At 41.5% G+C, this 20,235-nt stretch overlaps 1 protein-coding gene across 1 annotated transcript in view; it reads right to left on the bottom strand.

Moving 5' to 3' along the window:
- Nucleotides 1–4,682: 4,682 nt before the first annotated feature.
- LOC145781973 (inositol 1,4,5-trisphosphate-gated calcium channel ITPR1-like) overlaps nt 4,683–20,235 on the bottom strand; it is a 65,553-nt gene continuing 50,000 nt past the window's right edge. The window contains exons 46-64 of the mRNA XM_082593690.1: nt 19,759–19,956; nt 19,227–19,353; nt 18,801–18,913; nt 18,405–18,605; nt 17,948–18,058; nt 17,153–17,278; nt 16,713–16,812; nt 15,964–16,121; nt 15,260–15,452; nt 14,920–15,045; nt 12,752–12,915; nt 9,185–9,349; nt 8,929–9,047; nt 8,523–8,686; nt 8,112–8,257; nt 7,583–7,751; nt 7,140–7,300; nt 6,867–7,013; nt 4,683–6,474 (exon numbers count right to left, since the gene is read on the bottom strand). Of these exons, the coding sequence (XP_082449816.1) occupies nt 6,385–6,474; nt 6,867–7,013; nt 7,140–7,300; nt 7,583–7,751; nt 8,112–8,257; nt 8,523–8,686; nt 8,929–9,047; nt 9,185–9,349; nt 12,752–12,915; nt 14,920–15,045; nt 15,260–15,452; nt 15,964–16,121; nt 16,713–16,812; nt 17,153–17,278; nt 17,948–18,058; nt 18,405–18,605; nt 18,801–18,913; nt 19,227–19,353; nt 19,759–19,956 (2,778 nt within the window). The 3' untranslated portion in view covers nt 4,683–6,384. The remainder of the gene's footprint in view (nt 6,475–6,866; nt 7,014–7,139; nt 7,301–7,582; nt 7,752–8,111; nt 8,258–8,522; nt 8,687–8,928; nt 9,048–9,184; nt 9,350–12,751; nt 12,916–14,919; nt 15,046–15,259; nt 15,453–15,963; nt 16,122–16,712; nt 16,813–17,152; nt 17,279–17,947; nt 18,059–18,404; nt 18,606–18,800; nt 18,914–19,226; nt 19,354–19,758; nt 19,957–20,235) is intronic.

Below are 20,235 nucleotides of genomic sequence, written 5' to 3'. Positions count from 1 at the left end.
CAAGATGGCCAAGTCATCAGCGTATGCATATTTGTCAGATGTTGTAGGTAGACAGTAGGCCTATGTAGACGTTGAAAAGAAAAGGTGCCAACTGCCAAGACTGATCCCTGTGGGACACCGTTTTTGAGACGCCGCAGTCTACAAGGATTTCCGTTGGTAAGTGTGAAACTGCTGTTGTGGACAAGCTTTATGATCATTTTGACCATGTGTCTATCAGGGAGTAGCTTGTAGACTAGGCTACTAGACCACGGTGTCATAGGCTGCAGTTAGATCAACAAACATAGCACCCGCTTTCTTTTTTGCTGAAAAACTCTTCTCAATGTCTTGAGTTAATATTGTGACTTGATCTACGGTTGACCTCCCGTGTCGGAATCCAGCTTGTTCTTTGGGAAGAAATGGGTCAATTATTGATTCGACACGAGCATAAATCAGTCTCTCAAGGATCTTGAGTGGGATGCAAAGCTAGGATTTTGCATCGTCTAGCTAGTGGTATATTCGGCTTAGGGATCGCGACGACCAAGGATTTTCTCCATGCTTTTGGAATCTTGAGGCGGTGCAAGCAGGACGACAGGAAATAGCGTAACCAAGACCTTTTAGTGTAACCAGCGTGCGTAATAGCCTAAGTTTTGGACTTAGCCTATTCTATCTGGACCTGGAGCCTTCCTAAGTTTTAGGTGCTTGAGGGCGCATTGAATACGCTCCGTGAGAAGGAGTTAGAAATGCTCTCCTGGCCGGATGTGTTGATCTTCCAATGGGATGTTCAACTATCTTGCAAGAAAATGGCACATCTAATCTCCAGGTAAATATGTTTCCAGAAAAAATCTACTCCGATAAATATAGCCTAGCCTAGAAGAAACATTTTTTGCACATTACCAGTAAATTTTTTCTGCGGAAATATTTATTTTCCCCAAACATGTTTTTGCCAATTAGCTCTCTCAACAGGCTACCCATTGTCAAGGTTGCCAGTTCCATTGGGTGAGTTTTGGAGATTAAGGTCCGACAACCCCTGAAAATTCCCAGGATTTCCAGTTACGCGGTTTTCGCGAAATCGGTTATCACCTCATCAAAGCACTAGTGTTTGTAACCCACACACAGAACTTATAATTTCAAAATAAATTGCACGTTTGAACGCTTTACACATGAGGCTACAACCCTATTTATCACGGAGGTGTACTCTGGCTTTTTCCAAATTTCTTTGGTTTTAGAAACTTTTAGCTGCTTTGATGAATGCAACACAAGTTAAATCTATCAACCAATCGGCAAATTTTTTTTAGATTAACTGCTGCAAGTAAGTTTACTTATACCATTCTAAGGCAAGTCGTACGACTTCAAACTTTGAGCTAGTTTTAAACAGACTAGCAGCTTTTACCAGCGACTCTGAGCACCCGCACAACCTGGTGGCCTGTCACTAGAGGTCGCCATAGTTCAAACGAAGAACAAACACAGCAGAAAAACAGTTAGACATTGCAAATGCCGATAGTATTGAGTCATAATTAAGCAGCAACAAACGTGGTCCCCCCCGTCAGTAACATACGAAATTATACAAAATACGTATGCGAAACGAAACTTGTCAAACAAGAGCTAATGAGACTGTTCAGTGCAGGGTGGGTAGGGAAATGCCCTTTTCAGGGCACGGCAGTGCTCGAACTGTCGAAAAGTACCGACGACCCACCGTACTGCAGCTGAACACCGAGGGCATCACGGCCAGCAAGCTCAACATCATCGAGCACCTGGCCACCAAGCATCAAGCCCTCATCATCCTCCTCCAGGAGACTCACTGTACATCTGTGGATAAGTTGGTAATAACCAACTTCACACTCGCAGGCGCAACCTGCAGCAGGAAACACGGCCTCGCCACGTTTGTCCATGACCGGCTGAGCTGGTCCTTGGTTGACCAATCCCAAGCTCAATCGGAGATCGAGTGGCTTTGTGTAGATGTAGCAGGCTACAACATCGTCAATGTCTACAAGCCTCCACCTTCGCGGATAACATCAACAGCCATCCCAGTGTTCCCCCACCCCAGCCTCTACGCTGGCGATTTTAACTGCCACCACACTGACTGGGGCTACAACTCCATCAACAACGACGGAGAAAGTCTGGCCGCTTGGGCAACCAACAACAACCTCGCCCTCTTATACGATCCTAAGGGCGTACCGAGCTTCCACTCCGGTCGTTGGAACACTGGCACGAACCCAGACCTGGCTTTCGCAAGTGATGACCCCGATGATCGCCAGCCGGACAGACGTGTGCTAGAGAAGTTCCCAAGGTCTCAACACCGACCCTCGCTAATCACGGCCCCCTTGCTTGCCACACCTATTCCGAGCAAGCCTGTCAAGCGATGGAACTTCAGAAAGGCCGATTGGGAATACTACAGCTTACTCACAAACGAAGCTACGCAGTACCTCCCATCCCCACACACCATCAAAGTGGATGAAGCCTACCAGGACTTCTGTGATGCAATCATATCTGCGGCAAAAGACTCCATCCCGCGAGGTCGACGGAAAAACTACATACCTTGCTGGGATGTGGAGTGCGACAGGCTCTACCGCGACTTCCTCCGTTCCCCCCAGGGCACCGCCACCACCAACTCAGCAACAGCCCTGCTGGCAAGATTGGATTCAAAGAGGAAGAAGCGCTGGACAGAAGCCATAGACTCAATCGACTTCACGCACTCCAGCCGCACAGCATGGAGTACACTCAACAACCTCACTGGCAGATCACGTGCCTCTCGTCGCCAATGCCCCATTTCAGCAAATGCCATCGCCTCACAACTTGTGAAAAATGGAGTGCACAGAACGAGAGACCGTGAATCAGACAAGTCCGTTCTCAAGGAAATGACGGACCTCTGGAAGGTCCCAACACCTGTCGAGGGCAACATCTCTGGTGAGTTTACCCCAGAAGAATTTGCCTCCGCCCTCCAGCACCTAAAGCCAGGCAAATCCCCGGGTCTTGACCACCTATGCCCGGAACTAATACTCCAAGCTGCCCCCTCTATGAGGTCCTGGTTAAAAGACTTCCTTTCCTGCTGCTTGCGTCACCTGCGCATCCCAAGAATCTGGAGAAGAGCCCTAGTGGTTGCAGTCCCAAAGCCGAAGAAGCCCCCAGGGGATCCGAAGAGCTACCGTCCCATCTCTCTGCTCTGTATCCCCTTCAAGATACTCGAAAGACTTATCTACGCCCGTGTCGAACCGATAATAGATCCTCAGCTCCCTCGGGAACAAGCCGGCTTTCGCCACGGTAGATCAACTGTAGACCAGGTCACCCTGATGACCCAAGACATCGAGGACAGCTTCTCGGCAAAAAAGAAGGCTGGCGCCGTGTTTGTCGATCTCACGGCTGCCTACGACACTGTATGGCACAGCGGCCTTACCTGCAAACTACTTCGTCTCCTTCCTGACAGGCACATGGTCCATATGATTATGGAACTTGTGCAAAACCGCAGCTTTACTCTTTCCACCGGTAGCGGCCGACGAAGTAGACTACGTCGACTCAGGAACGGCGTCCCACAGGGCTCTGTCCTGGCTCCCCTCCTCTTTAACACTTACATCTATGACCTGCCTGACACCATCTCCAGGAAGTATGCTTACGCAGACGATCTGGCTCTCCTGCATCCAGCCGGAGACTGGCAGTCAATGGAGAGGAACCTAAGCCAGGACATGTCAACTATATCAACATATCTCCAGAAATGGAAGCTACAGCTCAGCAAGGCAAAGACAGTGTCGGCGGCCTTCCATCTAAACAACAAGGAAGCAAAACGTGAGATCAACATTACCACCGATGACGAACACCTCCCCTACTGCGCCGAACCCACCTACCTCGGCGTAACCCTGGACAGGTCACTCACGTACCGACGACACCTGGAGTCACTGCGCAAAAAACTATCGGCGCGCGTTGCACTTTTGAGGCGGCTGGCGGGTTCCGGCTGGGGAGCTGATGCGAAAACCCTTCGCACAGCTACCTTGGCCCTCGTCCATTCTACCGCTGAGTACTGCGCACCAGTGTGGTGCCGCAGCTCTCACACCCGCCACATTGACACCGCCATCAATGACGCACTACGCACTGTGACTGGATGCCTGCGTCCCACTCCAACGGACTGCCTTCCCATCCTTGCAGGCATCCAACCTGCTGAGCTTCGCCGTAAAGGAGCCATGATTTCCCTTGCTCGTCGCGCACTGGACCCCGACCACCTCCTCCACAGTGCACTCCAGCGCCTACCTGGAGGACAGCAGCGACTGAAATCAAGACGCCCATTTGTGCCCGCCGCACAACAGCTTCTGAACAACGTTGAAGATCTTGGAATAAGTGCGGCACACTGGACGAACTACACATGGAACATGGAGTGGCAAAACAACACCTCCCGACTCCATGATTTCCTACCCGACGTCGATCCCCACCCTCCGGGAATGTCCCTCGCAAGACTTGCGTGGGTCCGGCTTAACCGCCTACGAACCGGCGTCGGTCGCTTTCGTTCAGACATGTGCAGATGGGGCCTGGCTCCCTCACCGGGATGCGAGTGTGGCGCCACAGACCAGACAGTAGATCATGTCGTCCATGACTGCCCAATCCATCAACCACCACATGGAACGCTTGGACTGAAGACCCTGGATGACGAGACTGTAGAGTGGCTGATGACATCATGCCTAAACATATAGTCCCGAAGAACAGCTCATACGACGAAGAAGCAACAAACGACAGCGATATATATTTAACAAGTGCACCTGGAAAACTGTCACGTGATTAACTAGAACATTTGCGCTAAATTAATTTCCGCAAAATTACAAAACACAAACGATTTATTTGATTCACGAAAATACCTTGTTCTTGTTAGAAACACACAGTCTTTCAACATTCACAAAACTTCATTCGTTAGAAAATACTAACATTTTCCTGGTCAATAATATTCACAAGCATCGATGGATATTACAGTCTGTAACGTAGTCGGGGTATGGCTTGCTTTGATTGGTTGAAAAGCTTTCACATAATGAACTATCGCTATATTCAACTATTGCTAACTTACAATGTGATAAAAATTCTACTGCAGTTTGCTCGATGTAAATTGACGTTAACGAAGTAAGTGGCTAATTTTAAGTGAATGTATTTCAGTGGAATTTGCTCTCAAAAGTCAAAATCGATCGATTAACAGGTTGTGATGATAAAATTCACCCACATTGATTCCTCACCTAACAGCAAAGTGCTGCAAGTACGTAGCTGACGAACACATTTGTGCAAATGATCTTCTGCTGATGTCACAATGCGTGCTTCACAAACCGAAAGCTGTTTCCACATTGTTCTTATTTTTCAGCCTTAAAAAATAATGACGTTCAGCAAATCAGTCGTCTGCAGACGTTAAATCAATGTAAAAAACGACTGATTTACTGTCCTGGAAACCACAGTCAAGAAAACACTTGGTTAGATTGACTCAACATTAAAGGAGGTTCAATCTGCGTTTTCTTTGAGTGGCAAAGCATTATGATGCATCATGAGATTCTCGGCATCGCACAAGTGGCAAAGGCAATAACTACATTAGCAAACAAAAATACCGAAGGGTTCTTCTGGGTTACAAAAGTTGGAGCGCTGTTGTATGAACGCTTGTAATTGTCACGTTTTTTGAAAATTTAAGCAAATGTTTTTGGATAAAAATATACAATGTGGCTGACGGTGCATGTTTGCGATCACAAGTCAGTATTCATATCAACAGGAGCTGTTAACTCACGGGATAAAAACCATAGGCGAAGATTTGTACAGCCGACACCGCAGCGCCACATCCATACAGCAACCGGGCGAAAAAAATCACCATGTTTGTACAATATATCAAAGTTCCAGTGAAAAATAAATTAAACTCTACAATGGCTAAAGAAATAAAATTTCTTGGATCGCTGTGCGACAGACACGAAGGTACATAACAAAAAATACGTTTTGCTCGCACTTCACAGCAGTGTTGATGAGAATCTCTTGTTGTTTGCAAAGGGACCAACGTTCGATTCCAGCTTGACGCAACGCCATTTTAAAATCTTCATGCAAGAAAGAACTTCCATACAATCGCATCTTTGCCGTTGAACATCAACCAGAATGCACAAAATAACTTTATGCCTCAGAAGACTTGTTGCCTCATTTTGCTTTCAAAAATATCAATATTCAGGTACTGGTAAACCCTGCTTTGGCTGGCGAATTCCGACTGCACATCGGTAGTAATTACACGCACTGTTTGTAACATCGTTTCAAAAGCTGTGAATGAATAGGTGTGAAGAAATTATGTCACAAGTGTTCGTCAGATATCAATATCGTCAGGACAATTCAGACAAAGTGCAGACAGTAGAGAACAAAAAGAAGTCTACATGAATACGATTTCAGGAAACGTCAAATGAATTGCTGAACTTTGAACAGTTATTTTTGATACTGCATATGATTATGCGGATTAATGAAATTGAGTCTTTGTTGCTTGCGACGTTGTTCAGTAACTTGATCTTGAAGGTCCTAAACACAGCAAATAACAGTTTATTTAGCCAAGGCTCTATTTTACATGCTGTGCCTCTTAAAAAGGGACCATTTAAATACGACATAACGTCATTTTGTTTTTTGCTTCATCCCACAGCCGATTATTTAACCTTTTCAACTAACCCTCAAATTTTTGAGCTATTGCATGGCAAAAAATCAAGATCTCAAGCATTGTTGTGACACGGAAAGTTTTTAAACGTAAAACACGACGAAACGTTTGAGCGCAAAGTCCGTAACAGTAAACTTGTTCTTGTCGTCATAACCCAGACAGAAAAATCCGTCATTTTTACACTGATTCTACGTTTGCAGTCGTTGAATTAATGTAAAAATGACAGATTTTGGTGTCTCAAAATTTTTATTTCGGCAAGTACCTGTAGTTGTCTGGACAGCTGCCTCACGATGTCTGCTGTTCCCTCCAACTGCATGAGGAGTCCTCGCATGTCGTTGTTCTCCACTGCCTCATCTCCCGCTGCCAACGACATTGCCTGCATTCGAGGGAACCAATCCAGCTGGCCGTCCTTAACAAAGATCACCATGATGACGCAAAAGAATGACGCAAAAAACGTCGACGATTTGATGCCTTAGCGAGCGGTTACTGCAATTGTCATGAAACAAAATTTCAAGCACACATTTCAACGCAGTACCTTCACTTGATTGTAGACGTAGCTCTCGGGACCTGTAAACTCAGTGGAGTCCTTTACACGCACGAGAACTATGAAATAGAGGTAGTGCCACATGTTGTGCTCTTCCTTGATGTGGGTTTCAAAGGAAACGGTCTTGTTGTCAAAAGATTTACGTTCCAAACCTACACAAATTGAAAGCTACTCAGATACAGTTCACGGGCCACCACATATTCTATCAAAGAATTTTAACACGACTTCGATGCTTTGGGTTGAATATGTAGGAGTATTCTTCACAGCTTTCAGAAAACACAGTGAGAACTTTTTTCTAGATTTTTCAATGAAGGTTTTGAAATTACATGTTTTGTTGCTTGCCCAACCTTAAACCCTTTGGAAAAAGAATTCAGTGACACAAATTACATTTGCAGTTTATTGTTTATCTATGGTATAAATGTGTTCTAACTCACTGCAAACGAAGCAGGTGTTCTTCAACACGTCTTCCTTCTGTTGCTTTTCTGATCTCAGATCGGCAAATGTGTCAATGATCACTCCGAAGATGAGATTAAGAACAATAATGATGAGGATGAAGAAAAACAGGAGATCGTATACAACTCTTCCCATGAAAAGGAAGCCCTCCTGTTGGTAAAAAATAATCTTGTTGTTGAAAAAAAAAATACGCAACAGCTTATGATCAGCTAGATAGATTACAAGACCAGTCAAACACTAAACCAACATCACAATTATCATTAATAACGCAAATCAGCAAATTTTCACCAGAGTTACAGAATGAGGCCGAAAATGCCACACCCTGGACACATCAATATCCTTGCCATTGCATCCCCATCCCTACACCATTGCACGAAACTACATAGCCGAATTAAAAAAATTAAGCTCGCAATGTTTTTAATTTGGAATGAAAGAATACTCCGACAACACACGTCTCATTTCCACTTTTCCAAAAGTGACAGTTTGTGAAAACATTGTTGCTAGGCTCACCGACTGTGATGGTTTGCGCAGAATGTCACCGATGCCACCGCCGTTCCTCAGACCTTCGTTCAGTGTGGTTATGATGCACATCAGGAGAGTCTCGCAGTGATTCTCTTCAACTTCCTCAGAATCATCGCACACCATCATTGCAGGTGCTGACGTGTAGAAAGCAATTATTTAAACGTCGTTGATTGTGCGCATGTCATCATTGTAGCGCATCAAGATTTTTCGTAATGATCCAGATCACACTTCATAAGTTTATAACAAGGTAAAAAGGTTCAAAACTCCCAAAATAGCATTTTTTAAACTGAGCCATGCAACCATCTAGCAAGAAAATTTGAACTTTTACATACACAGAAATAATGTTCTATGAACTAGAAGTATGTTCTCGATGTAGAGATGACGCAAGCATTGCCATACCGGATGTTTGGTTGCATTTGCCATTTTTCTGCAGACAGACATCAGGCTCGTCTCTTCTTCCCACGAACGTGTCATGGACTATGTCAGCCATGTTCGGCGAAGCGTGACAGCGAGGGTTGACGCTCACTTTGAAATCTTGTTTCAGGAACAGATAGCCGACGATGCTGCAACGAAAGTGAACATTTGTAAACGCAACAAAAACAACTCGTGTTTGATATTGTCAGTGGCTAGCCAGCTAAAAAAAGTTGTCATCTGACATAGTTTCATCACCGGACGTTAAAACGATATAAAAATTGCAACTTTGTTGGAAACAGTGTATACGTAGTAGCGCCTGACAATCTCTGAGAATAGCAATGCTTAATGAAATGTACAATGCCCAACAGGTGACAATGCGTAGCCTACTGACCTGAACATATAGACCAGTATGAGGGCCAGCATGGTCGTCAGTAGCAACGAGCGGACGTTTCTCGTCACGCTCCGAATCACGTTCAGCAACGTTTCTTCGTTGTAGATAAAGTCGAAAAACTGAAACGCGAATAAAAAAAACGAAGGCGTTTATCTCCATGTCGATCAACAGGGTGGAGATTTTGAAAACGAAAAAAGTTTTGCTAACATTTTCAAACGTTGTTAAAATGACATTATTTTTGATTCGACCGAGTTACCAGAATGCTGTAGCACAGCTCGTTGTAGAAGAGACCGACGAAGCAGAAGCAAATGTTCATGACATGGATGAGAAACTGAGGTTCAGTGATCACTTTGATAACGCCTTTGTCGTTGGTGCCCTTGTTTCCAAGCCAACTCAGCAGGTATATGAGGCGATTGATCAACTGTGTGAGAAAAGATTAGGCTAATCAGGTCATCTGAAATGATGGAGTTCACGAGTCACAAATTATTCACGTATAATCAGTAAGGCGATGTGAAATTTGAATGGACAAAATCGAATTATCACACAGGGTGACTACTGTTGTGTAGAGTATTTTTGTGAAGTTTTATGCAATAAAATCCAGTATCCGTAAACATGTAAGCGTTTTAAGGTTAGTATTTTCTAATTCTTGCAAGGTGATTCCACAAACAATACTATCACAACGCATCAATCCACGTGATCCAGATAGCGCGCTCTGAATGGCTAGTTAGGGAAAACGCGTTGTGTGCCGCACACACGCGCGCGCGAGCGATTGCTGTCTGCTGCTGAGAGATTTCTACCTTGAGATGCTGAATTGCTGATTATTATTGAAGATAAGGCTGCAAAATTCAGATAAGAAGTTGTGTTCAGCCGAAATGTTTGCTATGATTTTATGCTTGGTTGTTAAATAATCATTCAGGCTTCGGTTCAAAGTTAGTTTAGGCTAGGTTTTCCAAATTGTGTAAAGTAGGCCTAAGAGGGAGTGTCTGTAATTATCAGGTCTTCTGGAATAAGAACTGCTTATTCAGGTGAAGTTGCTGTTTGTGGTTCTGTATTTTTTATATGTAGCTTTGAGAATGACACTAATAAAGTTCATAGTATTACGGAAGGCTCAGACAACTAAGTTTTCAGCACTTAAATTCTTAGTTCTGTGTACCGTACTGTAAGTGGGCTATGTTTTTTTTTCTTCAAAAAATGCATTAATGTCTTCACATATTATCTTTAGTTCATAAAGCTGACCTTGTTGTGGGTAGCATTTTTAACTGTTAAATCATGCCTAAAAGTTTTAAAAAGAGAGTAAGAAGCATGGAAAGCTCTTCTGTCATTGGACCCTCCAAGGAGCTTCCCACTGCTGATTTACCAACACTACGATATGTTCTTGCATTCTGTACTTTGTTAAAGGTGATACTCAAGTACTTTATTACTGCAAGTTTTTCTCTGACTGGTTTTAATTAAACTTGGTAGTGACATAAAACATAGACCAACTCGTATATCTTCGTATGGATGAAGGGTAGTTGTTAAAAATACTAACATATAGCTTGCATGAATGAACAGTACACGTAGGCTACAATAACCAACTAGAAGACACTTTTCAAAACCTTAATGTGTTGAAATAATTAATTGCACGTTTACAGAGACAGCACTCATAAGGAATTAATTTTTCAGGAAGCTGGAAAAAAGCTAACTATTCTCTTCAAATGAAGATCGCATTCCTAAAACAATTGAGGTTTCTCCTCTCCCAACGTTATAGTAGAGTAGAAGCACCGTTATACCAAATTGGGCCTCTTGACAAAAGGACAACGAAAACGCTTCAAAAGAGAGTTAACAAAAAGGTAAGTTCTTACATACGGTATCTTTTCAAACTTTTTTGTCTATTAATTTTCTATGAAATGTAAGGCTTTTATAAGTACCGGTATATTCTTTGATAACAGGGTCATGCATAGACATGTCCCATGTTGTGTACTGGGGTTGGTCTGTTGTTATATTTGTTGAATGGAGCCATATGAGAAGGAGAATGGGTTACTGCCAATTCTACAACTCCACTTCACCATTGCAGATGTAGTTCAACCAACTCTAGATAGTAGGTGGTTTAAGGATTTTTCGATTTCCTAAAGCATTTCCTCGTGGGAAAGTGATTCAGATGTTCTGATTTCTATGTCTGTAAAGGCAGGCTTGTGCTTTCACTAAAGCTAGTCGTGCTATGGCGAGAAGATTTTTCTTTACTATCACTGATTTTTACTGCCATTTGTCCGAAAGAGTATTAATTGTTATGTTTGGCATATATTGTTTTTCGTTGTGACAGTCAGAAATAAAAACAAATTGAACTGATTTACATGGATTATTTTGTGTTCTTTACATTTATCAATCACACAAAAAACTTGTTTTTCAAGAGCCTCAAACATCAACGAGGAGATGATTTCGCTGCAGCAAAGAAGTCACAAGTGATAGAGGAAGAGAACTGGAAAAAACAGCAGTTTTCTGCAGCAATTGATGAAGAAATTGACTCTCCTTTCGAACCAGCTGCACTTGGTACATCTGAATGTGACAATGCCCCGGTATTCAGTGATGATCCTGCTCTGCGATCTTTTTCTGTGAACATGTTAGAAAATATTTGCAAAGGCAGTAACTCTTGTGATGTTTCTGTCCGCACTTTTACCCAACCAAAATTAAATTTGGATGCCAGCTCACTGTTCTCTTTGATTGGGACCATGCCACGCTTACTGAGTCTATCCTTACTTCACACTTGACCATGGATGAACTAAAGGGTTTGATAAACACAAAGTTTGAATACTCTCATTTTCCTGCCCATACTCAGGCTGTGCAGCGTCTCATTTGGGAAGTCACTAACGACTGTGGAAGTATTGCTGGCCATCAACGACGGGATGGTTTCATTCGGGCGAGAATTGCTTCGCGTAGGGTCTTGCCGAAAGCAGACACGAAATCTGACTTTCTTTCATTGGCTGCAGTATAATATTTTGATATTCACCACTGTTTCTTGTTCATTGTCTTTATTCTTCATTCGTTTGTGCACGTTTTACAAGCACATATAAAGTTAGTTGATTGATGTGTATGCTACCATTGGAGAGTTGCAGTTACTATATCTGTCAAAAAACAAATGTAAATCGGCGAAAACAATCGAATATTAATGCAGTGCGTTGTGTGATTATGTAATACATATTACTACAACAAAACCAAAGTGTCATCTTATGCACAGTGCATTCCTACTCTTGTCATGGAAGTGAAAAAGGCTTTAATATCATCAGTTTTTGCTGACCAAGCAAAAATAGGGTTGCCAGGTGATTGTTTAATATCTTACCGTACACCGCCAGACTTTACCTAAAAGGGCAACTAGCAGTCGCATCATATGTAATTGTTGTTGTGGTTGTTAAAGTTGGAAATTTTTACAATTTAAAAAAGATAAACAAAGTTTTTTCTTCAAAAAAATTGTACCTGGCAACTCTGTGCTGGCAACAAATGTCAAAGACAAAATCGACTACATGTTTAAGGTTACTGAATATTTTTGCGTGAAATTTTACAGAAATACTCTACATAGCAATAGTCACCCTGTGTGATAATTCGATTTTTGATTTTTTAAAATTTTTTGATTTTCACATCGCCTTAATAATCAGGCACAGTTGATTTATGTGTGAATCGTTTTCTTGTTCTGCGAAATGACCAAAAAGACGTTGAAAAAGACGATGGAGAGTGGTTAAGAAATTTCCTCTCATAAACTTTGGGCAGTCCAACAAATACACTTACTTTATTTTCGGAAAAAAAATGGAAAATACTGATGCAGTGAGTGAAATTTTTAGGCTTGCTTACTTACATTAAATATTCCCAGTATAACCAGAGCATTTTGCACACCTATCCAGAATATGGTTTTGATCATCAAACACAAGGCGAGACTCCGCACGGCGAGGGGGTTTGTGATAGCGGCGAGGGACACCAACATGATTGGCCATAGCAGTAGCTGAGCCTTGTCGTTCCAACCTAGAGAAATTAAATAGAACCGTCTTGGATCTCTTGTGTCAGAAAAATAAGTGTTTTTGTTAAAGAATTTCTTCATTCTACCCGTTGTCGTACTGGTGATTGGAGATGTGGATTAAGTAGACAAAAGATACAAAAACTAAATATTCGCGGCCGTAACTCAGCATGTCATTGAGATCCTGCTAAAATACAGCCACATGCTCTTTAGGGGCGTCGAACTGAGGTCCTTTAAATAGAAGGCCAGACACTGTTATCCTTCAGACACGTACTCGACGTTCAATGCATAGTTGAAAAAGATGTAAACAGGGTTCCCACACATTTTTTATAAATAAATTCCCTACTTTTTCAATACTAATTCAATACTAAATTTTAAAAATTCCCTACCTAATTTCGATCTAAATTTCGCATTAGCAGTGCTAAATCAATGAAAATTTCTCTGCTGTATTATTTCTAAACACGATCATGCATAAGTTTGAAATTGTATAACCGGACTCTATTACATCCGAATCAGTATGAAAAAATAATAATGTCAGAAGATTCCTGTTTGAACAAAACAGGAACAAAAAACTGTTTTTTTTTCAAAAGACCTAAACTGAAACCAGTCCGGATAAACTGTCACATTTATACTGAAATTACAGTTCAAAGCTTCATTACATAGGACATGGCAAACAGCCATAAGCCAAACCAAAACAATTAAAAATCACACTACTGGCAAAAATAAAATAAGTAAAAAGCTACTGAACAATGAATCACGTTTTTGGCAAGCAATGGCGTGGAATCAAACGTTATTAGGCTACTCCTCTGGTTATTGTCAAGACTGTTGAAGAAGTTTAAAAAGTATGTTTTTCTAGAATTGGACAATACCAATTTAGATTGGATCCAAAACTCATTTGCAATGCAAAAACAAACTACCGAACACCTCTCTTTCAAATCTCTGGAAAAATTTGCAGATCTATCTTTTGATTCTAAGTTGTGGCTTGAATTTTCTGAAAAAAGTTTCACACTTTTTGGCTTAGCCGAACGTTAGAGCGGAATATTCACCATTACACGGCTTAGCAGTAACCGCACTCCTGCCGTTTGTCTCCACGTATATGTGGATGTTAGTGTTTTCAACGTTGATAAAATACCGTTCCAACCTAAGCAACATTGGAACCGCCTTAAGGCCAGCATTGCTAAACATCGAGCCAAGGCTGGGCTTGCTTTGTAGCAGAGAACAGTCGCACCCATCACACTGAATAAATGTGTTTACTTTTTGGTATTGTTTCCAGCAGGCTACAAGTAGTAGGCTTCGATTACGGATAGCTTGTTGTTAGTTTTCGTTTAAATTAAGCCTTTCAATAAATCCTATCAAAAACGTTTATTTTGCATTGTTTATCCTTTTAACCGTAAAGGGTCGTCGAAAATTTTAGGAGATTAGAAGGGGTCCCGAGCAAAAAAGTTTGGGAAGCCCTGAACTGGCCTACACGTAGTTGGGTTAGTTCTCCCACCATCTGACCACATAGTCACTGAACGTCATTTATTAACCTAGGCCTAGCTTACCAGCACTCCACGTCTGAACAACGAGAGGCACTTCTGTAATTGTGATCAATCAAATCAGTGAAACCATGCTGGATGGATTGACCTTTGAACCCAAACACAAACGCAGAAAAACCGCTTGGTGCGGTAGTGATTTATTTTAACAGCTGATCCAGCTGACAAGGACGTATTGTATCCGGTTTAATCCAGTCCATATCGCATGATTTTTTATCTACAATTTAGTCATCAAGGTTTTCCATACTTTTTCAATACCACGAGGAGGTTTCACGAAATTCCCGACCTTTTCCCGGTCTGGAAAACAGGTTTTCAAATTCCCTACTTTTTCCCTACTTTCCCGACTGCGTGGGAACCCTGTGTAAAGTAAAACTAGTCCGATTACATCTGTAGTTGCTGAAATCGTTGATAGTGCCGGCAGAAATGGTAAATATGAAGATTTAGTCGTTGAACTACAATAACCATTGAACAAGATACCTTTGTGATCGACGGTTTTGAAAGGATAGAACAAGGCCACCAGCATGTTGATGATGAGGATGAAGTTGGTTGATATGGAGCTCCACAGTGAGATGTGACGACTGAACCAATACAAACTTTTGTACTCTGGAAATAGTAAAAATGAAATGAAACGTTGCAAAAATTTCAGCCATTTGATCGAAGCTCTGACTGTATTAATGCGTTCACCACGTACAAGCTTTCACGTTTATAGCATTGGGATTAATTATTAAACAAACAAAAAATTAGCTTATGCTAATATCGACTAAGGCTAATAGACTAAGACTAACTATGCTAATATGGAGTTAGACTAAAATATCACCTCTTAATTTCTTCTGCCAGACCATTTCTCTGTACATGTCATCCACTTGTTGAAAAAATCCCTCTACCTTGCTCCCCTGCTCGTCTCTAGGTGTTGTCAGCCGCACTCGTTCCCTTCTCTCTCGAGTGAGGAAGCCGCAAAGATGCGGTACCGGGAACACAATCTGTTCCATTGTCCGGTCGGAACGAACGATCTGATGAATTTTGTAAATTGATCAACAAACGTGTTGCCATTTTGTTTCTTTAAAAGAGGGTGCTCAAATATCAGATCATTGAACGGAAAATGGAAGTCATAGAAGCGCTAGAGTATGAATTCAAGCTGCCTTTATGTTTATTACGTAATGGTTACTTCACTATGAAGGTATGTTACAATCCATGCAGTGCAGACATTTGATAACGCTGGTGCCACAACCAGTAAAGATAATCCGGTGTCGAGTTTAGTGCAGTTTTAAAAACGGGGGTAAGCCATACACCGAACAAGTCGAAAAATGTTCGTCGCCACAAAAGATATCATAGTAATAGGCAAAAGACGTGTGATTCGGCTCACATACATTTAAAGCACTTTGCTGACAGTCGCTCAGCGCTCTTTCAAATTCATCTTGAAAGTCGATACACAACAAAATTGATACCGAAATAAAACTTGACACCAATTATTCATGTTCACATCCAGTGGGCTAAAAAGATAGAGTGCCGTAATTTTCGTACCTCAATTTGAGCCGTGTTTTTCTTGTAGTACTGCAGTGCCTCGGTACCTCTGAGGGAGTTTTCGGGGCGCAGAGCATAAGCAAGATCACGGTTATGCTTGGCTAGTTGATGCGCGAGGATGTAGATGTTATGGCCGACCGCCCGTGGGGAGCCATCGCCTGTTGAAACAAAGGGGATACATTGAATGATTTTTCTTTTGAAAACGCTTAAAAAACGGTTCATTGTCAAAGTAGATGATTGTCACTTATTGACATGCAGCACTGTATACTTGTGGTGGATCTACGGAAAACGAAGCAGTCAGTAGGTTACCCATTAAATATCAGCAAGCAGTTGATAGGTCTCACCAACCCAACTCTAAGCAAGCTGAATACAACAGCACAACGCAGCTCACCTTATTAAAGATTTCAAGAATAGGTGTTGAAAGAGAAATAGTGTAACCATGAGTAAAGTGTTCCTTTGGATTCAATTCACTCATGCAGATATTAACAGTTTCATTACTAAAACAAAACCGTTTACAATTCAAAATCTTTAGCTTCACAAACATTAAATTCTTTTCTTGACTTTGATCCTTTTATCACCACAAAGGGATGGTGTTGTCCCGGATTACACCGAAAGGCTGCTAGAGAAGCTAGGCTTTTAGGTCTCATCAACCAAAACAATCGGAACCTTATTCGTTTGATAGACGAAAGGTGGTACAAATGTTAACGATACGGACGATGAATATTCTAATTAACTTAGAGAATCATTACTTGTCATATCGAGCTGATCTGACGTGTCTAAGTCCAACTCCACAATGCTAGGGATGTCATTGCCGTCCTCCATTGCCTCTTCTTCTGCCATGCGTTGGCCCTGTAACAATGGTTACCAACCGGTTTAGACCAATTCACACAATAGACCACGTGCAAATGCGTGGTAGCGTAAGTTGTTCAAAAGAATTTCACATGCACCCTTGCAGGTCTATTGAAATATCGAAAAACAAAACATTTCAAAATAGACAACGAACGACAAACCGAATATAAGTATTAATTTAATTGTATTGAGGCAAACAAAAAACAGTTAAATTTTTCACAAAAAAGTGGAATTTTTACTTTGAAAAAAAAACGTTCATATTAATCTTATCATCGTGTAAGTCTAATGCTATTATGGTTAGATACACATCTGTCTTCGGCTTAAGATCCCAAGTGATCACCTTTGTGTATGCCTGTTCAATGACAGCCACCAGTTGGGAGTGGTTGATGTTGCGGAGGATTCTCTCAGCATTCTCAGAGTCGTGTCTGCTCTCCATGATCGCCAGAAGGAGCTTGCTCGCGTTGTTCTGTTGCGTCATAGAACGGGAAATTTAAGTTTTTTTAACGTCTAACGATTCCACGACTCTCGTTCCCAAGGTCAGATAAACAACTAAGTATTGTTTCAATGTGGATTTATTGTAACTGTAATTCAGTCACAAAAACTGTAGATACAAACAGGTTTACTTCAGAAAATTAACACGTTGTCACAAAACAAACTCCCATTTCGACAGTGGCAATGCCTAGACTTCTATTCTTATTTATTTGCGGAAGAGTAGCAATGCATTGCTTATTATTGATTTTACAAACTTTCAAAATAAGTAGACCGTGGGGTAATAACGAAGTTAATGTTTTGAAAAGATGCCTACAACTTGACTAATCTTTGACTTCAGTCATACGGTTTGATACCAAGTAAAAATACATTAACTGCATCAACCGATGGTACTGCTATTTTGCATTCATCAAATGCTGGCATTTGCACAACAATCTAACCTCTTAGTGTAATTTAATAAAAATCGATTTCGCTATAGTGATAGCATCTTCAGCTAGCACATGTAAAAAAAAAAAAAAAATCGTAAAACGAACAAATAAAGCAAACTCCGATATCAACACGAGTCAGTCAAAAAAGAATAAGTTTTACCGCCAGAATCATGACAAAGCCAGTAGACCAATGTTCGTGTACAGTCGAGCAATCATACCTTGAGCTGCATGACAAGGTCCATCCTTTGCTTTCCCAGAGGGTTGATGTCGTTGAGGATGAGAGCTATGATGATGTCAATGCCGTTCGACTCGTGGCTTGCTATCGCGTTCTGTTGGCAAATTATTGAGAGAAATTAAAACATGAAGAAGCATTCACGTGTAGCACCGCGAAAGACAATTGGAGCATACGTTATAACCGGAAAGACAAAACACCAAAAAATAACCGAAAAGGCGAAAATTAGTAACACCAAAACAACGCAAGAAGTTATTTTATAATTAAATGCCTGGTGAACAGTCTCGTTCAGTATTGATTGTCAGTTTCCAGCTACTAGAAGTTGCTTTTTGACATAGCTTTAACGTTTTGGGACTGTAAAACGACGCAAAAATAACTTTTGTTAAAGAGAAGCCTTTTGCTGCAAGCAACAAAAGTGGCAAGGACTGATCCTAAAAATTGACCTGGTTTTCATGGCAGGGACCTTGGCAGTACTCAGTGAGGCTTTCTAGCGTTTGGTTGATCAGTTCAACATTGTTCTCGTTGATATAGAGACCTAGGAGGCCTAAGCCTCCCGTCGTACTTCCACAAATGCAGTCAAGAAAAGTCAAGGTGTCGCAGACGAGATTGTATGTGTTCTTGTTGGGTTGCACGTGCAGATAGTTCTGCAAGAATGAAAACACAAATTCTACGTCATTCTTTGTAGTTTTGACGTTTTATCTTGTCTGTAGTTTGAAAACCAGACAACTAGCGTTAATATAATAACCAAAGAAGGTAAAAGCAGCCATTCTCTTGAAAATCCGGGTCTCTGCGCAAAAATTAGTCGAGAAAACACGTGATCATCAACCGTGACCACAAACCTGCAGCTTGGCGTTGTGATTCTCACAGAGCAGTTGGAGAAAGCGAAGAATCGGCTTCATGATGGAGATCGTGGGGCTCATGCCTCGATCGTCGTCACGTCGATCGCTGTCACCTGGAAAGCAAATGTTTGGTATAAAGAAGTGTTTATACGTCAAGTTGTTCAAGGTCGAAAGCATTAAAATTTAAGCAATGGAAATTTTATAGCAGAATGCAAGAAAAACTAGCTTCATTAAATTTAACAGATTCAACTTTACAAAAATCGAATCTCAGATATCTATTTCTATGACAAGTCACGGGTAATGCATAAGGTATAAGCTAATATGCGTGTGACGATTTCACAATGCTTCATCACAAAAACGTTCGCTTCACATCTATACACAACAAACACTGATATAACATTCACAGGGGTTATGAACAACACCTACTCTGTAGATTTGACGCTTGAGATTCGGAAGCGGCTTTTGTAGCCGCATGAGGGCGCTGAACATTCTCTATCGCCTTCTTCGTCTGTGAAGCTGCGTCGGCCAACTCTTCCACAAGCTGAGGCGTCATCTATCAAGTTATGAATGTAATTGGTTGCAATGTCGCAGGAGTACACAGGTGCAAAAACCATAGTTCATAAGATTTAGCAACAAATACACATTACTTTGACATCATGCAACAGCTGATATATCTAAGGTCTTGAGAATTGCTGCTGTATTCGCTGTTATACACATAGGATACAGTTTGTCGACGAGAAAGCTATCTTCATCTGTCCACCAGGTTTACAGCAGTGTGAATAAAATGAAGCGAAATTTCAATAAAGACGTAATGTTCCTATTGAGAGCTTCATTGTTTTGACAACCTTAACACTAAAAAAAAGTTCAGAAACACCACTCTTTAATTACCCCGTGAAAAAGGGCTCAAAGCGTGAGCTAAAAGAGATATTTAAAATCTGACACAAGAGAAAGAGGTCACCTGTTTCAAGCTGTTATTCCCTCCATCGATGTTGTCATAGTTAGCCGAACTAGAGTCCGCAACACGCGTCAGAAAGTCGCCAGCGTTTACAGTAGAAGAACTTTTCAAATCTCCCTGAGCAATTTCGATCTTATCATGGAACACTTGAAAGAATGCCTCGGAGCCCTTGTCCCCAGTCAACTGGTCATAGAAGGCCATCTACATGGAAAAGAAATGGTACGTTGTGAGAACCAAAATACAGTCATAAACTTCATAGAATCATCATCGTTGAAACGTGTCACAGAAGTTTTGATTCTTTGTTTCAAGCTTGGGCAATGGGCAGCCATTCCGGTCTTTTGAGTAGACAATACTAGACAATGGGCAACGAGCGAACGTGACATTTAAACGATGTATGCTATATTATGATTGAAATCCGAACTGAAAGTGAGAATTGCGGACAAGAGTTGATTTCAAGCCTATACATTGAAAATCATATTC

Source organism: Aplidium turbinatum, chromosome 1 (assembly GCF_918807975.1).
Source record: "Aplidium turbinatum chromosome 1, kaAplTurb1.1, whole genome shotgun sequence".
Taxonomy (NCBI): domain Eukaryota; kingdom Metazoa; phylum Chordata; class Ascidiacea; order Aplousobranchia; family Polyclinidae; genus Aplidium; species Aplidium turbinatum.
Note: the sequence above shows the minus strand (reverse complement) of the source record. Positions and strands in the feature narration are given on the sequence as shown.